The sequence below is a fragment of the Lissotriton helveticus genome, chromosome 11 (assembly GCF_964261635.1).
Source record: "Lissotriton helveticus chromosome 11, aLisHel1.1, whole genome shotgun sequence".
NCBI lineage: Eukaryota > Metazoa > Chordata > Amphibia > Caudata > Salamandridae > Lissotriton > Lissotriton helveticus.
The window spans coordinates 1,049,900,015-1,049,917,273 of record NC_136072.1 but is presented as its reverse complement, the minus strand read 5'-3'; the positions used below and the strand labels follow the sequence as shown (position 1 = coordinate 1,049,917,273).

Here is a 17,259-nt window from a genome sequence, read left to right as displayed (position 1 = left end):
CGCCTATGGACTAGACTGTCCACACAGTAATGCTTGGTAAATGTGTGCAGGGATGCCCACGTTGCTGCCTGACAGATTTCTAGGACTGGGACTCCACATTCTACCACAGTGGTCGTAGCTTCAGTTCTGGTGTAATGAGCTCAAGCCTTCAGGAGGCTATTTCTTTGCCAAAGCATAGCAGATATTGATACAGAGAATGACCCATTGTGAGATGATTCTTTTCTGCACTGCCCAACCTTTCTTTGCACCTACAAAGCCCACGGAGAGTTTGGGGTTCGCCTGGAACTCTTTTGTGCGGGCAAGGTAGAACGACTGCTCCAGATGGTGGAGAAGCTCCTCTTCCTTAGAGGGATGTGGAGAAGCGTAGTAAGGGGCCAAGGTGACAGATTGTCCCACATGGAAAGAGGTTATCACTTTCGGGGGGAAAGAGGTTCTAGTGCGAAATGCCAACTTGTCAGGAAATATCATCCAAAAGGGAGTCTTGGATGATAGACCCTGCAGTTAGCTCACCCTCCTGGCAGATGCAATTGCCACTAAATAGGCTGATTTTATTGTGAGCAGCCAGAGGGGGAAATTATGCAGAGGCTTGAAAGGAGCAAACATGAGGAAATTGAGAACCATATTAAGGTCCCACTTAGGCATAATGAAGGGGGAAGGTGGAAGCATATGTATATGGGCACATATATACATGGGTTTTTAGGACTCTAAGTACAATGGTTGACTTAAATAAAGATGGTTAGTCTGGAAGCCTCAGGAAAGCAGATAAGGCAGACAAATACACTCTGAGGGTGCCCAGAGCAGAGGCCTGCTGGGCAAGGGTCGAAATGAACAGTAAAACATCAGAAAGGGAAGCAGAAAGAGGGTCGGTAGACTTCTCTGTACAATATATTACAAATTTCTTCCACCGGCAGGTTCATACCATCTTAGTGGAGGAACGCCTAGCTGCTTGAATAACATTACAAACTTGAGGAGTAAGGTAGCAAGCTATCAACTGCTGCCACTCAATCTCCTCGCAAGAAGGTGTAGAGTTGACAAGTTTGGGTGGAGTTAATGGACTTTAATGCGTAAACAAGTGCAATAAACAAGCTTGATATTTCCCGTGTGGCAAACTATAAATTTGCTACTGCAATTTCTGTAGTAAATTGACCACAAACACATGGAGGTATGCCCTGATGTAGACCCTCTATTACTCCTCATTAACAGTGCATTCTAATGTAGATGGTTGAGGGGAGCTCAAAACCTATGTCAAAGTGTACCCTTTCACCCGAAGCGGTCGCGGAATTAGAGGCAGACCTTACGACCCACGAGTTGCAGACGGCCATAGGGGCAATACAATCTGGGAAAGCACTGGACCCTAACGGGATACCCGTGGAGTGGTACAAACTCATGTCCGAGACGATAAGCGCACCGCTACTAGCAATGTATAATGACAGCTTAGAGACTACAATACTCCCACTGGATCAACGTACAGCGACAATCGTGGCAATCCCTAAACCAGGTAAACCCCCAACAGACTGCACTTCTTATCGCCTGATATCACTGCTAAATGCGGAAGCCAAAATCTTGGCAAAAGCCTTAGCAAACAGACTAATGTCCCACCTCCCTCAGTTGATCCACCCGGACCAATCGGGTTTCATGCCGCAGAGAAACACTGCTCTTAACCTCCGACGTGTTCACGGAGTACTGGCACGGGTCCGACGCTATCAGAACCAACAGTAATAATGTCGCTGGATGCGAAAATGGCCTTCGACATGGTAGAATGGCAGTACCTCTTCGCAGTCCTGCGTCATATGGGCTTTGGCCCTAAATTCCAGGCCTGGATACGACTCTTATACACTGAACCAGTCTCTCAGGTAACAGCCAACAGCCACATATCACATACTATACAACTGGCGAGAGGGACACCCCAGGGCTGCCCGCTGTTTCCATTATTGTTTGCGTTAGCGCTGGAACCGTTGCCGACTTTAATTAGGGCGACCCCGTTGCTAAAAGGCATTAGTTGGAAGGAAGGGTGGGAGGATCGCATCTCACTCTACGCCGACGACATGCTGCTATATCTCATGGAACCTGACCATAGTATACCGGAGCTCCTGGAGATTTGCAACACGCGCGGGAAAACATTAGGATACACGATAAACTGGTCAAAATCAGTTCTATATTGTTATGTTAGATTTATATCGCGCCAATCACCTACAGGTCTCTTGGTGCTCGGAAATCGGTGGAATTCATACAATAACTACGTATCACACAAGGAGATAAAGCAGCAGTCAGCCTACATTGCGCCCAGGGCCCTCCCAAACAGCAATGTCTTTAAGGACTTTCTAAACCGTAGGAGATTCACCTCTCTGCGTAGCCCCTCAGGCAGCTTATTCCATAGCTGAGGGACCAACACAGAGAAGGCTCTCCCTCCCTTGGTTACCAGTTTGTACCGAGGGCAATCAGCAACTGAGAGCCAGAAGATCTAAGTGATTATACACTTCCAGGCGGTCTCTAATATAAACAGGTGCAGGGCCATAAATTGCCTTATGGGCTGTGCAAAGACTCTTGAACTCTACCCTCTCTTTTATGGGGAGCCAATGTAGGCTCTGTTATAGAGGAGAAGCCTTGGTCCTTCTGGGGAGTCTAAAAATCAGTCGCGCCGCATCGTTCATCACAACTTGCAATCTGTTCATCAGAGTTTTAGGGAGGCCTAAGTAGAGGACATTCCCATAGTCTATTCTTGACATGATGGTCGCCGCTACAATTGTTCGCAACTAGGCCTGAGAAAGAACAGGTACTAGCTTGCGTAACTGCCTGATGATGTTCGTGCAGCTCCCAACAACTGCAGAGATCTGGCTGCCCATTGACAAATCACAATCCAGCTTAATCCCCAAGCTCTTTACATTTGCGCTTGGCTTCGGAGTTGGCCCTAACTCCTGTGGCCAGTAAAGATCGCTCCAAGGTGAGGTGGCAGATGGAATTACCAATACCTCCGTCTTGTCTGGATTGATCTTCAGCAGATTTCTCGTCATCCACCCGACCGTAAACCTCAGGATATTCTGCGCTTAAAGCTGCGCGGCCTCAGTGTTATCGACACTCAGTACAAGCTGAGTGTCGTCCGCGTAGTTAAAAACTCTGCAGCCCATACTGGCCAGAGATGCAATCAGAGGTTGAAGGTAGAGATTAAACAGTAGTGGGGACAGTGCGGAGCCCTGGGGCACCCCACACTCTAAAGTCCCCACGTCTGATATCAAATCCCCCCGTTGTATCCTCTGTGTTCTTCCGGAGAGAAAGGATTTCAGCCAGTTAAAAGCTACACCTTTAACCCCGAAGCGGTCTAATCTTTCCAGGAGCAGGGCATGGCTGACAGTGTCGAACGCCGCCGACAGATCTAAAAGAATCAGGGCGCTTGGTTTCTTAATATCAGCCATGCCTCTTAATTCATCCAGCACCGAGAGCATCACCATCTCGGTGCTGTGATGTGCTCGAAACCCTGCCTGTTGCTCGTGGAGTAAACGATGAGACTCCACGTGAAGAGATAGAAACTTCAGGACATTCTGTTCTAAAATCTTAGAAAGAAAGGGCAGCTGGGAGATTGGTCTATAATTCTTCAAGACCGCAGGGTCCGCGCCGGGTTTCTTCAACAGGGGCCTAACTCGTGCTTCCTTAAGTTCAACAGGTAGGTACCCAGTTTCTAGAGATCTATTAAGAAGAGAAATGATATGCTCCTCCAGAATGGGACGTGCCACACGAAATACACTAGGGGGGCATGGATCTGCTGGGGAACCAGACTTAGTTCTACCTATCAATTGCTCCAAGCTCAACACATCAATCTCTGGAAACTCCATGATAGTACGGTCCATGGAATTATGGAGACCGGGATGTAGGACAGGTCCATTCACCGTATTACTTTTTATTTCCGAGATGATGTTCTCCACTTTTTCCAGGAAATATCCCTGAAAGGTATTACAATCTATAGTGGTGTCTGAGCTTTCCGGTTTCTTGCTCAGCTCGGATAACATTTTAAAAGTCTCTTTCTGGACATTCCCAGCCTTATTTAGGCGGGAATATATATTTTAAAAGGTCCAGACCCGTCACTTCCCACCGACTGCCCGATCGTCATAGCAAGAGATTCCTTTAAGTATTTAGGTGCACACATCACTAGGGATACAGCAGAATTCTTTAGCATAAATCTGGCGCCCCCTTTAGAACGGCTGAAACGCGATGTCAAACACTGGGCGGCCTTGCCCCCAACGCTTCTGGGGAGAGCAGCATTGTACAAAATGATGGCACTGCCGAGATTACTTTATGCCCTTGATAGCACGCCCAACCCGATACCGCCACGGTATTTTAGACAAGTCACAGCACAGGTCTCGACCCTTCTATGGGGCACCCTACCAGCACGTATAGCACAAATCAAACTGAATAGGAGCTGGTATGACGGTGGGATTGCACTGCCGAACTTACAGTTTTACTACTGATCAAAACCATCAATTACTGGATTCACGCACCCCAAGATGATCCAGCATACAGAGCCGACAGGTTGCAATTAGGCACGAACAACATGCTGGCGGTACAATACAAAAGAAGTCTGGCCGCAAAACGAATAGGGCCCACAAAACAAACAGTTGCGCTGTGGCACACAGCACAGGCGAAATTGGGGTGGAAAGGGACTATCACTAAACTCACCCCGCTCTGGGACACCAAGGCATTAGGACAGTTGAGAAAGAGCAAGGGCTTTACACAATGGGACAATATCGGAATCTCCACGGTGGGAGGCTTGTGGGATAAAGGGACAGTGATTCCCTTTGCTCAACTCCAACAGCAGTATGACTTGGGTCCGACTGAATTATACAGGTATGTACAAATTAGGCATGCTTTGTTAACAGCGCTCCCAGCTGACACTGACATCCCAGAGGCCTCGCCATTAGAGGACCGTCTACTCACAGACCTTCATGCAACAGCGCGGGACGTCCCTCATGTACCGAAAGCTACTTAACAATATGCCAGATCCTACAATTAGACTACGGGATAAGTGGGTGGAAGAAGTAGGAGATATGGATGACACGGATTGGTTGGCGGCCCTGGCATCCCCATGGGAGGTGGGCATATCTGCCAAGTTCCGACTGGTACAACTCAAAATAGTACATCGTGTATATTATACAAGAACCACCCTACACAAGATGCAGCGGGCGACACATCCCTTCTGCCTGAGGGGGTGCGGGGAGGAAGGCACGCTTTTTCATACACTGTGGGAATGCCCAGTTATAGTAGAATACTGGCGACAGGTCCTGTGCACTATCTCACAGACACTAGAGGATTCCCTCCTGCCTGAACCACGCAAATGTATTCTGAATGTATGGGACCCCACCGATCTCACTCCCCATGGTCAGACCTGGGGTACACTCGGCCTCATGATTGCAAAGAGAGACATAGCACAGAGATGGGGCGCAGCAGACCCCCCCACGCTAGCGTTGTGGTGCAGGAATATGGACCTGATTATGGTAACAGAACGTACAGTATATGCAACCAGGGGAAGCCCGCGTAAATGGAATAAGATCTGGGCACCTTGGAATACTTTCAGAGGGGATATATGCGAATTACTGCCAGAGGACGACATTGATAGTTCAGATGACGAAGGTGAAGAGATCTAGCGATACTGTGCATAAGTGGACATGATCAGTCAATAAAGAAGTGTAATATGTAATTGCGGTCTTGAGAATTGTTAGATTACCTACGTTTTGCCACTTAAAAGTAATATTATTATATGATTGTTGCAAAGACTGTCACTGTTTTATTCAATAAAAACATTTTTTTTTAAATAAACTGTTTTTGTACTGGAACCTAGCATCAAGGAAAGCTAAACACTTTGGAAACTTGCAAGAAAATAGTAGGTAAACATGCTAATAAAATATTCAACAACTTGTTCATTTTAATGGATTTAAATGCAAGACTATAACTCCATTTTTAAGGAGAAATTTCTCATCAACTTGTATTGGAATCTGAACAAAGGCAACAAATGGGAATATGTGGACAAAATATACTGTACCTGGCATTACTTTGGATGACTCTATATTTGTGAATTCTTTCTCCATAGCCTGAACATGGATTTCTACATCAGCAGCTCTCTCGGGCACCACCAATGGCATGGGGACTGGAACCTCTGCTGGCACAGACACTTGCCCTTCCACTAATACCAGAGGTTCCTCTGCTGGCAAAGCCACGAGCTCTTTTGATGGTTGTACTACCTGTTCAGTCACTGGCTGTGCCAGCGGCTCCTCCACTGGCTCTTCTTCCACATCATCTTTGTGACAATCTGTTATGGGGAGCACTGCCTCTGCTTTCAGTAGCAATCTTTCGTCCATGTCAAGTTCTGTTACAGGTTGATAGAGAATCTTTTCATTTCCTTCCTTTTCGTTCTGTTTCTTGGAAACCGAAGATTCCATGTCTGGAATCATGGACTCTCTCATCGTGCTGTCGCTCTCTTTTATTGCTATTGCTACTACTTCCTCCTCGTCCTCCATATCGTCATATTCCTCCTCCCCCTCTTCAGATTCCGAGCTGGATTCATATTCAGATGATTCTTCACTTTCATCAGAAGACTCCACCTTAGACGATGCCACACTTGCTATGTCTTCTAGAGGAAGAAAATAGTTCTTGTTTTATTCAACTGTGATTGCCTAAATATACTAAAATGCATACTCCTCTATTTTTCTTTTCATGCAGGGAAGAATGCATTCAAAGCACTGCACAGTACATAATCAGTTCATCAGACCCCTATCACATGCATAACGGCCCTTCTCCTAGCAGTGTCACAGAGCTAGTATATTTGCTGGTTTGAAAAAGTTAAAAACACTTATTTAAACCAAAAGCGTTTTGGAATTCCCATGACAGGGACTTAATGGGCCTTCTTTGCAACACAAAAGCAATAACAATGAAGACCTTGAGAAAAAGAAGTTCTGCTTAACAAAAAGATTAACTGATGAATCTCTAAGGCTTGTTTATTTTACAGGGAAAACAGTTTTCTCAACACGAGACCGTTAAAAAGGAAAATGTTACTTGCCCTGTAAGCATCTGTTTGTGGCATGTAGAGCTGGAGATTCACATGCTGTGCATAATCCTGTTATCCAATGTTGGGATCCAACATGTACAGTTGTTTTCCTTCATATTAGTATTTTCGAGTCACAGGATCTAGTGACTCTGCCTATTGCTGGTAATGTGCATAAGCATCTAATCCATTGTTAGACTGTTTTTTACACACACAGGGTGAGACGGTCGATGGAGCAAAGCGATATAGCAGAGATGACAGTGCAAAGAAATTGAAAGTTAATGTTAGTAAAGTAACTGTCTGCAACATACACAGGTGACAGGGGAGGATTGTGGGTGCATGTTAATCTACAGAACCAAATACCACAAACAAAAGCTTACAGAGTACCATTTTCCATTTGTGACATGTGGGGCTGCAGCGATACATGCTGTGTATAGCCTGTAAAACAGTCCTCCCTAAAGTGGTGGTGCAGCCTGAAAATGTTGCAGACAATACCTGATAAGCAGACCTGCACACGCTTGGAAAACCAGTGTGCACTAAATGCACTGGAAAAGGGCATGCTTTATATGGTTTGGAGTTGGCAGAAAAAGGCAGATGCTTTTGACAGAAGGGCTTCATTGGAAATAAACTTCGAGACCACTTGAAGAGGACGTTAAGATTTAGTTCTGAAAACCACTAACATCATAGCCCTGAAAGATAAGTTATTCCAAGTTAAGAGTGCGAGTTTCACTAGCCTACCTGGGGGTAGTTATGGCTACGAGGGAAGCCACCTTCCAAGAAAGGGATTAAAGTGAGCAAGAGTGAAGCAATGGGAAATATGCTGAATGTCCACTCTGGAGCGGGAGGCTTACAGGGTGGAATGGTCGGTTTGAGGCCTTTCATTAGAGCCTTAATGGCTAGAAATGAAAGTAGTGTAGTATGTCACCTATTCTGTAAACAGTTGACACATCAGGGGCCCCTGGAATTATGCGATTGTGCAGCCAAATTGATTTTCGCATCATTACAAAGTTGCCGCATTTCTCATATAATCCATTTTCTGCTGCAAAATCTGTAGATTTTAACAAATAAAATTGTAGTTTGCTTAAACAGTTCAAATGTTACCATAAACACAGTGACATATGTAGCTGTGCTGTGGAAGGCCCTTTGCAAAGGTTGACTGGTCATCTTTCTGTAGCTTACTGCAGTATTTGGGAGTTACGCTGGTATTAAGAAGGTGCAACTAATGCCCAGACAGTCATAACAAATGACAAAATAATGAAGTAATATTACCTCAAAATGTGCAGCATAATGTCTCATAATTTGACTTTTCTTGCCGCATAACTTACTGAAACACTGCCGCATAATTTGGCCCTCATGTGCCACATAATTCCAGAGGCCCTGGTCAAATGTAACATATTGGGGGTGTAATTAAGACCGGCTTTCAGCAGATGGAGGAAGTATCAGGCAGTGTACTGTACTGACATCGTGAAAGGAACACCATGTGTAGCGAAACAGTCCTGCAGGAACCATTGTCAACTGACAGCTTAGCTGACTATATTGGTGGGTTTGCTTGAGTCCTTGAGAATAGCCATGCACTCTACCAGGAGGTTAAGCTATGTAAACTGCAAAAACAAGCTGTACATGGAAGGAAGTATCAGGCAGTGTACTGTACTGACATTGCGAAAGGAACACCATGTGTAGCGAAACAGTCCTGCAGGAACCATTGTCAACTGACAGCTTAGCTGACTCTATTGGTGGGTTTGCTTGAGTCCTTGAGAATAGCCATGCACTCTAGCAGGAGGTTAAGCTATGTAAACTGCAAAAACAAGCTGTACATGTCCAAGCCCAACACTAGATGGCAGGAGTATGCATAGCACGTGCATCTACAGCCACACGTGCCATAAACACAGTTTTACAGAGGCGACCACTCCACCCTTGCCCGCCCAACTACTAAGAGCCACACTACACCAAGTGATGTTTTGTTACTGCAGCCAAAAGGCACATTTTTACTTTATTAAAAATTGCAGGGCAAGTGGAAGTCTTTGGAAGAACTTGGAAATGTATCATTACAGCCTACAAAGAGCAGAGATCTTCTCCACCTCCTTCATTCTATACAGAGTAGTAACAACTTTATGATCTACACCAAATCAGTACCGCACAAGAGGCAGGTGGGCTACAGCCCAACTAACAGCACAAAAGCTCTTATCAACTGTTTAACCAAACCTGGAACCATCCCTGGTATTAAAAGACCACACAGTAAAATCTAAACGTCCACATAAACCAGTTAGTTATCTGAGAAAAAATATTCACTGAGAAAAATGCAGAAATTCTCATATACGATGTTTTGTCCCTAACTTAGAGGTACTATGAAACAGTTATGCAACTGTATTTGTTGTATATATAAATATATATATATATATATATATATATATATATAAATATATATATATATAAAATATATATATATATATATAAAATATATATATATATAAAATATATATATATAAAATATATATATATATATATATATATAAATATATATATATATATATATATATATATATATATATATATATATATATATATATATATAAATAATATCTCTCTTAAAGATATGATCACCAATAGGAATTAAAAAATGTTTAAAGCCTTTCATGAATCACACCATGTAGGATGCTGGCTTTTTATATCTTGGACCAAAACAAGGTACACTGTGTAAAGAGTCCACTCAAACCCCGAATGGTTTACAACGGCACAAATGATAACCCAAATGCTGTTTTGTGTTAGTGTGGGCGAGCAGTTAGGCTTTTCAGAGGGTAGTGCTAAGCATTCACTGCACACACAAAGGCAGTAAGTGACAGACATTCAATAGAGAAATCTGACACCAATTTATACATAGAATACAGAGTGTATATGAATTTAGATACCAAGATAATCAAAATCAGGTAAATACTATTTAAGATATGAATTTTTACAGGTTTCAAAAGTTCACAATGCTATTTCTGGAGCGGTAATGTTATTCTATGGGGGGGAAACAAAAACTGCATTTGGGCACTTGTCAGCGAGTTATTGGGCCCTTCTCATGGACTTAAGGCGAGAATAGGCAAGGGTCTAAGCCAACAAAAACAGGTCACCTCAGGTGGCAGGGTGCAGCGGTGTGTTTCAGTGTCTGGTGCCCTCTTCACTTCAATGGGGAATGTCTGGTTGAAAAGAAGCTTCCAGCTGGGACTAGGGGGACAGTACGAATAAACCCACGGGGGCTCTGCTCGGGCACGTAGGTACACAGTTGGTCCACTTCCCCTCGGGCTGTGGGGCTCGGGTGCAGTGGTGCTTTTTAGACTTCGGGTTTGTGCAGCAGGAGAAACTCGTGGTTGTGGGGGCCTGCACAAAGAGTCTGCAGGCGGCAACTGGCAGTCCAGGAAAACCAAAGGGTGGGCTCAGCCTTTCAACTTACTTCCCCAGGCTTCGGGAATTTAGGACACCACGGGGCAAGTTACAAGGTCAGGTAGGTACTACACCACCAGCGGCACTGGGGCGGCCGGGTGAGGGCCTAATGTTATCAAATGGAGCACAGGGGTACCTCGATGAGCCAAGGTTTGAAAGTAGGTACCCGTGGTCTTAGGGCAAGGGCCCCAGGGGTTGAGGGGAGCACGGGGGGGGGGCACACACAAAGCAGCACCAAAGTCACCACCAGCGGCACAGGGGCGGCAGGGTGCAAATCAGAGTCGGGTGCCCAATGCTTTCCAAAGAAGGTCGTCCGTTTCGGAAAGAGGCTGCAGGCTTGGACCAGGAGGCTGGACAAAGGCGACCCATGGCTGGGCAGGTAAGTTGGATAGCTGGAGGATACCTCAGCTCTGTCAGCTGGGCTCCCTAAAGTCAGGGGTGGAGGATGCAGGGATGCATTTTGGTGTCAGGTTTTCTCAGCAGGTTCCGGTCGGGTGGGGCCTTCGATCAGAAGCTGCAGGCATCGAGGTGGGGTGGGGGGTGCTGGAGAGGTCAGCCACAGATGCAGATGAGTTCCGTACCGCCGGGGAGATTTCACATGATAGGTGAGTCACTCAAACTCGGGCAGTGGGCGTCTGGTGCAGAGTGGTGCAATGTTGTGGCTCTGCCTGTTGGTTTCTTTGCTGGACAAATCCAGTGGTTCTTTAGGTTGCTGGTTGTGGGCGACGCTGGTTTCTTGAAGCAGGGACACTGGAGGAGACTGGCAGGTAAGACTGGGGCCAAGTCAGTTGTTGTCCTCTTCTCCACTGCTGCCTGACTCTTTGGCCCTCAATCTTAAGTCGACGAATCTAAGGAGCAAGGTTCAGGGGTGCCCCTAAATACTAGATTTATGGGTGTTACAGGACCAATGGGTCCTTTCCCTAGGGTGTCTACAACCCTCCTTATGCTACCCTCCAGGGGGAAGGGGCACTTGCCTCGTCTTGACTGGGGGATTGTCCCATCTTCAAAATGGAAGGGACTGAGATGTGTGCTTCACTTCGCCTCCTCCACCTGAGGGGTGGGGGTGGCAAAGGTTGGCAACACCTCCTATGCTTCCTCAATGGTTAGAGCGGCAGACCCTGATGCAGAAGTCTGACCCGGGACCAGGGTTCAATTCCCCGCCTCGGCGGGTCTTGGGCTCAAAAATTCCACGGACCTGATAATTCTCGCCTCGGTGCCTATTCCAATCATGGAGTCCCGCTCTGTAACTCTAGGCAATAGCTTGCTTAATCTCCACAACGGCCCTCACAACGCTACGGATGCCTGGCCTCCACCTTGGGGGTGCCCAGGAGTGGACACCTCACAGGGAAAGCCAGGATGGGTTCCACAGCGGTATTCGTACAAGCGCCTTGAGACCCTTGCGGGTGAGTAGTGCGCTATACAAGTATCAATTTTAGGTTTTCCTGCCGCTTCTCCCACCCAAAGTGCGGATAGCAGCAGAGGCTGGGGGTAGCTAACAAAGGCAGCAAGCCTTTGAAGCTTCTCCTCCATGGACCCTGTCTCTCCTGGGGGGAGGAGGCATGACTCCTCTGCCCAGGATGTGCTTTGTTTCAGGACCCAGAGAGTGGAGGGCTCTCTACCTAGGGGTTAAGAAACTTATCTGGTGGTGGCAGATGGCAGGTTGGCAGTCAGGAACCACACCAGGGTTGGTCGTTATTCAGGGGGCATCTCTAAGATGCCCTCTGAGTGCAATTTACATTAAACCCAACAATGGCATCAGTGTGAGTTTAATGTGCTGAGAAGTTTGGTACCAAATTTCTCAGTATTCAGTAAAGCCATCATGGAGCTGTGGAGTTTGTGATGAAAAACCAACAGCCCATGCACTCAAAACGGCTTCACTGCACTTACAATATCTGTAAATGGCACATACACTGTAGGGGCATGTTACTTATGCAGCTCTGCCCTCACCTGTGGTGTGGTTTACCCTTCCTTTAGGGCTGCAAGGTTTGCTAGAAGGGTGACTTACCCATGCCACAGGCAGTGTTGGTGGGCATGGCACAGAGGGATGTGTGCCATGTCGACTCTTCAGTTTTGTCTCCACCAAAACACGCAGCCTGCAATGGCAGTATGTGGGTGTTAAGGTGAGGGGTATTGGAGGTTGGCATAATACATGCTGCAGGCCCGCTCTGGTCACAAAACCTTTGGTACCAGGGGTACCTTTTACAAGGCACTTACATGTGGCCCAGAGGTGTGCCAATTAGGGAGACAAAAGTACAGTTTTGGGAAAGAACCCAGGACCTGCGAACCTGATTGGCAGGGACCCAGGGCACATTCAGTCAAATTGAAATCATATATTTGGCAAAACGTTAGAAGGTGACCACGCAAAAGTGTCACTTTCCTACACTTTCGCTCTTGCAGAAAGAGGCAAAGAGGACAGCTGGGCCACTCTCGTGTGGGTCTCTTTGTCCCTAAAAAAAAGTAAACTTAGTGTCCAGGCTGGACACAAGCCTTGGTTACTGCAAGGGGTCTGGTACAGTGGGTATTGGTGCTGTGCAACTCCAGTCAGTCCTGGCATCCCCACACTTGGAGATGGATTGGACCTGTGGGAGCATGGCGACCTCTTACTGGGTGGCTGCTGCACTGGTAGTCCCGATAAGGGGCAGGGCTGTGAATTGGACCTTGCTTCTTGAATGCCTGCAGTTGCAGAGAAGTAGCTCCTCTTCTACAAGGGTGTCATCTGGCAATATGTTAGCCCTTTGGGTTTCCTGGAGTTTGAACAGGGCAGGATGAGTCCGCTTTTCTACAAGGGTTGGGTGCAGCAGGTAGTCAGATGTTGCTCCTGGGTTCTCATGTCAGCAATCTTCTTTGTCCAGCCCCTTCTTTGTGTCTGTTGAATCTCAAGTCCTGGCATACGGGGTGGCACCTAAGTACTGTATGTATTTAGGGGTGTTACAGGGAATGTCAGGTAGTAGCTAATGGGCTACCTACTTTAGGGTGACTACACCCTCTATATGACCACTGAGTGTGGGGAGGGTGCATAGCCTTGACCCAAAGGACTTAATTCCACTAAAAACCAAGGTAGTGGAATTTTCCCAGTTTTGTTCATTTCAGCTAGCCTACATTAGGAGTGGTTCAAGCCTGAAAGTGAACGCATCTCCTGACTAGCTAATTTTACCCCCTGCCCCAGTGCCAAATGGGCCCTATGCAGGGGGTGGCATTTTCCATGTCCAGGGGGAGCCAGGGTCGCATATTGAAGGTGGTGGAGGCCTTAGAAGCCTGCCACCTGCATATACAGGGGACCTAGTTAGCAGGAACCCAGTGTACTCTAGTCAAATTTGAATCAAATACCAGGCAAAAAGTGTGGGGGACTACTGCAACAGAAAGCTAGTTTCCTACACGTGCCACACAAAGATGGTGCACAATCATAGATGTATACTTCTTATTGTTCACTCAGGCACAATGATAAGTATATACAACTTATAGCTCTCCCTGACCCAATACTGTAAATAAATTTTATTAAACAAGAAAGAGGGTCTAATGATTTCAAACTGATTTCAATAGAGAAATTTCAATTGAGAGTTTCGTTATAGCTCATGACTTAGCAGATCTATTAACATACTATCATGGAAAAGATTTGGATGTTCAGAATCTAACTCATGTGAGCAAGACCAACAGGTTCAGAGAGGGTCTTTAAGGATGTTAGCAGCTTTGCATATTCAATGGAACATAAGATACTGCTAAACAGGCAATAGTGATATTTGGGGCTGCTGGAGAACCTGATTGTCTTGCACCTATGTTCTGGACCAAGCCGTCTTGCACTGATATCTGGCTTGCTGCAGGGCGTTTATGAGAAGTGGAATTACTATTTTCATATCCCTGCTGAAAAATGTATGCCAAGTTTAGTGAAGCTCTGGATGACCAACTATAAACGTGAACCGGTTCTTAGATTGTAAGTTGCTGCATTTCAAATCCTGAAATCTTTGGCCACTTTTTAAGACGCTTTAGAAAAAATGGGGGAAGGGCAAGAGAAGGGTGGAGGAGGGGCAACAGAGCAGGGGAGGGGCAACATAAGGACAGGGGAGGGTCAACAGAAGGGCGGGGAAGGGGCAACAGATGGGTGGGGAGTGGCAACAGAAGGGTGGGCAAGGGGCAACAGAAGGGCAGGGAGCGGCAACAGAAGGGCAGGGAGGGGCAACAGAAGGGCAGGGAGGGGCAACAGAAGAGCAGGGAGGGGCAACAGAAGGGCAGGGAGGGGCAACAGAAGGGCAGGGAGGGGCAACAGAAGGGCAGGGAGGGGCAACAGAAGGGCAGGGAAGAAGCAACAGAAGGGCAGGGGAGGCTACACTGGGGTGCGCAAGGGGAAGTAACACTGAGGACACAGGTGGGAGAAGAAACATGGAGGATGCCAGGAGGAAGGCAACCAGGCAGAACATGGAGAGGAGTGGAAGCAAAAGAACAAGAGAGCGCAGTATGTAGTTAAAGCACATGGGAGAGCAGCTCGAAGGAAGATGCTGTATAAAAGTGCTGTATAAAGGTGAAAGCATAGGTCCCAGCGGCTTGAAGGACAAGGCTGTAGAAAAGGGCATTTTTATAATGTAATGAAAATAAATGTGGTGGGGAATGTGTGAAAGCACAGAGATAAGGGATAAATGCATGCAATCTAGTATAGTGTTTGTAGAAAAGAAAATGAATATGCTACTTACCAGTATGCATCTGTTCTTGGCATGTAGGGCTGCTGACATTCATATCTGTGCATAGATCGCCGCCTAGTGTTGGGTCCAGATGATTGCACTTTGTTGTCTTGGAAGAGTCTTCGAAGTATCACGAGATAGGTGACTCCTCCCTTGGACTACAGTGCGCATGGGCATCTTCTCCATCCTCAGATTGTTTTTTCGCCATTGTGGCAGAGATGGAGATAGTAAAGTAAGAGATGGCCATGCCAAAGATAATGCTGCAGCTGCGACAGGCACCGGGGACGAGGGTGGGCGATATGAATGTCAGCAGCCCTACATGCCAAGAACAGATGCATACTGGTAAGTAGCATATTCCGTTCGAGGCATGTGGGCTGCTGAATTCATATCTGTGCATAGTCTGTATAGCAGTACGTCCTTTAGCGGTGGTTACCTGTGCCAGCTGCAGCAGTTTGAAAAAGAGTTTTGAGGACAGCCTGACCTACAGCAGCTTGCTGTTTTGCTTGCAAGTCTACACAGTAGTGTTTTGTGAAAGTGTGAATGGTGGTCCATGTGGCTGCCATACAGATGTCTTCAAGAGGAATATTTCCCAGGAAAGCCATGGATGCCCCCATTTTTCTTGTAGAGTGTGCTCTTGGGGGGACGGCTAAAGTGCGTTTTGCCTTTTGATAACATATTTGAATGCATATAACTATCCATCTGGCTATTCCTGACTTTGAAATAGGATTTCCTTTGTGTTGTGGTGCAAAAGCAACAAATAGTTGTTTTGTCTTTCTAAATGATTTAGTTCTGTCCACATAATAAAATAGAGCTCTTTTTACATCTAGTGTGTGTAAGGCTCTCTCAGCTACTGACTGCAGATTTTGAAAGAATACTGGCAGTTCAATTGCTTGATTGATATGGAAATTGGATACAACTTTAGGCATAAATTTAGGGTTGGTTCTAAGAACCACCCTGTTGGCATGTACCTGCATGAAATGTTCCTGAATTGTTAGTGCTTGTAATTCACTCACTCTTCTGAGTGAGGTAATGGCAACTAAGAATGCAACCTTCCACGTCAAGAATTGTAGTTCGCATGAGTGTAGAGGTTTGAAAGGAGGTCCCATGAGTCTGGTAAGCACTATATTTAGGTTCCAGACTGGGGAAGGGGGGTGTCTTGGAGGGATCACCCTTTTTAAACCCTCCATGAAGGCTTTGATTGCTGGTACTCTAAACAGTGAAAGGTGTTGCCTGTTTTGAAGGTATGCTGCTATAGCAGCAAGGTGTAGTCGTATAGAAGAGTATGCTAAGTTACATCTTTGTAAGTGCAGCAGGTAACATATAATGTTTTGCATGGAAGCGTCTAATGGGTTGATTTGGTTATTGTTGCAGTAAATAACAAATCTCTTCCATTTAGCTGCATAGCACGCTCGTGTGGTTGGTCGTCTTGCCTCCCTAATGTTGTTCATGCAGTCTGGGGGCAAGTTAAGGTATCCGAACTCTAAGACCTCAGGAGCCAGATCGCTAGGTTCATGTGATTGGGATCTGGGTGTCTTATTTCTCCATGGTTCTGCGTTAGAAGATGGGGAGCAATGCACAGTCTTTGATGAGGAACTACTGAAAGTTCTAGGAACGTTGTGTACCATGGTTGTCTCGCCCATGTGGGAGCAACTATGATTAGTGTGAGTGAGTGTTGCCGCAATTTGCGTGCCACCAGCGGGATCAGCGGTGCTGGGGGAAAAGCGTACGCAAATCTGCCTGACCAGTTCATCCATATCACATTGCCCTGTGACAATAGATGTGGGAACCTGGCGGCAAAGCACTGGCATTTGGATTTTTCTTTTGTGGCAAACAGGTCTACCTCTGGGTGACCCCACTCTTCGAAGAATGGCTGGAGAACTTGGGGGTGAATCTCCCATTCGTGTATTTGTTGGTTGTGCCTGCTGAGCAGGTCGGCAATCTGATTGTCCTTCCCTGGAAGGTGTTCTGCGAAGAGAAAGATGTTTTTTGGAAGCGCCCACTTCCATATGCTTTGTGCCAGATGGGACAGCTGTGGGACAGCTGTGGAGAGTGCGTTCCACCCTGTTTCTGGATATAGTACATTGCGGTCATGTTGTCCGTCCGGATCAACACCGTCTTGCTGTACAAGTATTTCTGAAA

The 17,259-nt window shown here is 46.4% G+C and overlaps 1 protein-coding gene across 2 annotated transcripts in view; it reads right to left on the bottom strand.

Annotated features, from left to right (window-relative positions):
• The window catches only part of SETD1B (SET domain containing 1B, histone lysine methyltransferase), a 396,685-nt gene that overhangs the window by 103,884 nt on the left and 275,542 nt on the right, over positions 1 to 17,259 (bottom strand). The window contains exon 12 of one of the 2 annotated variants that reach the window (XM_078667538.1): positions 6,029 to 6,616. In XM_078667538.1, the coding sequence (XP_078523664.1) occupies positions 6,029 to 6,616 (588 nt within the window). The remainder of the gene's footprint in view (positions 1 to 6,028; positions 6,617 to 17,259) is intronic. The other variant, XM_078667539.1, reaches the window with a different exon arrangement.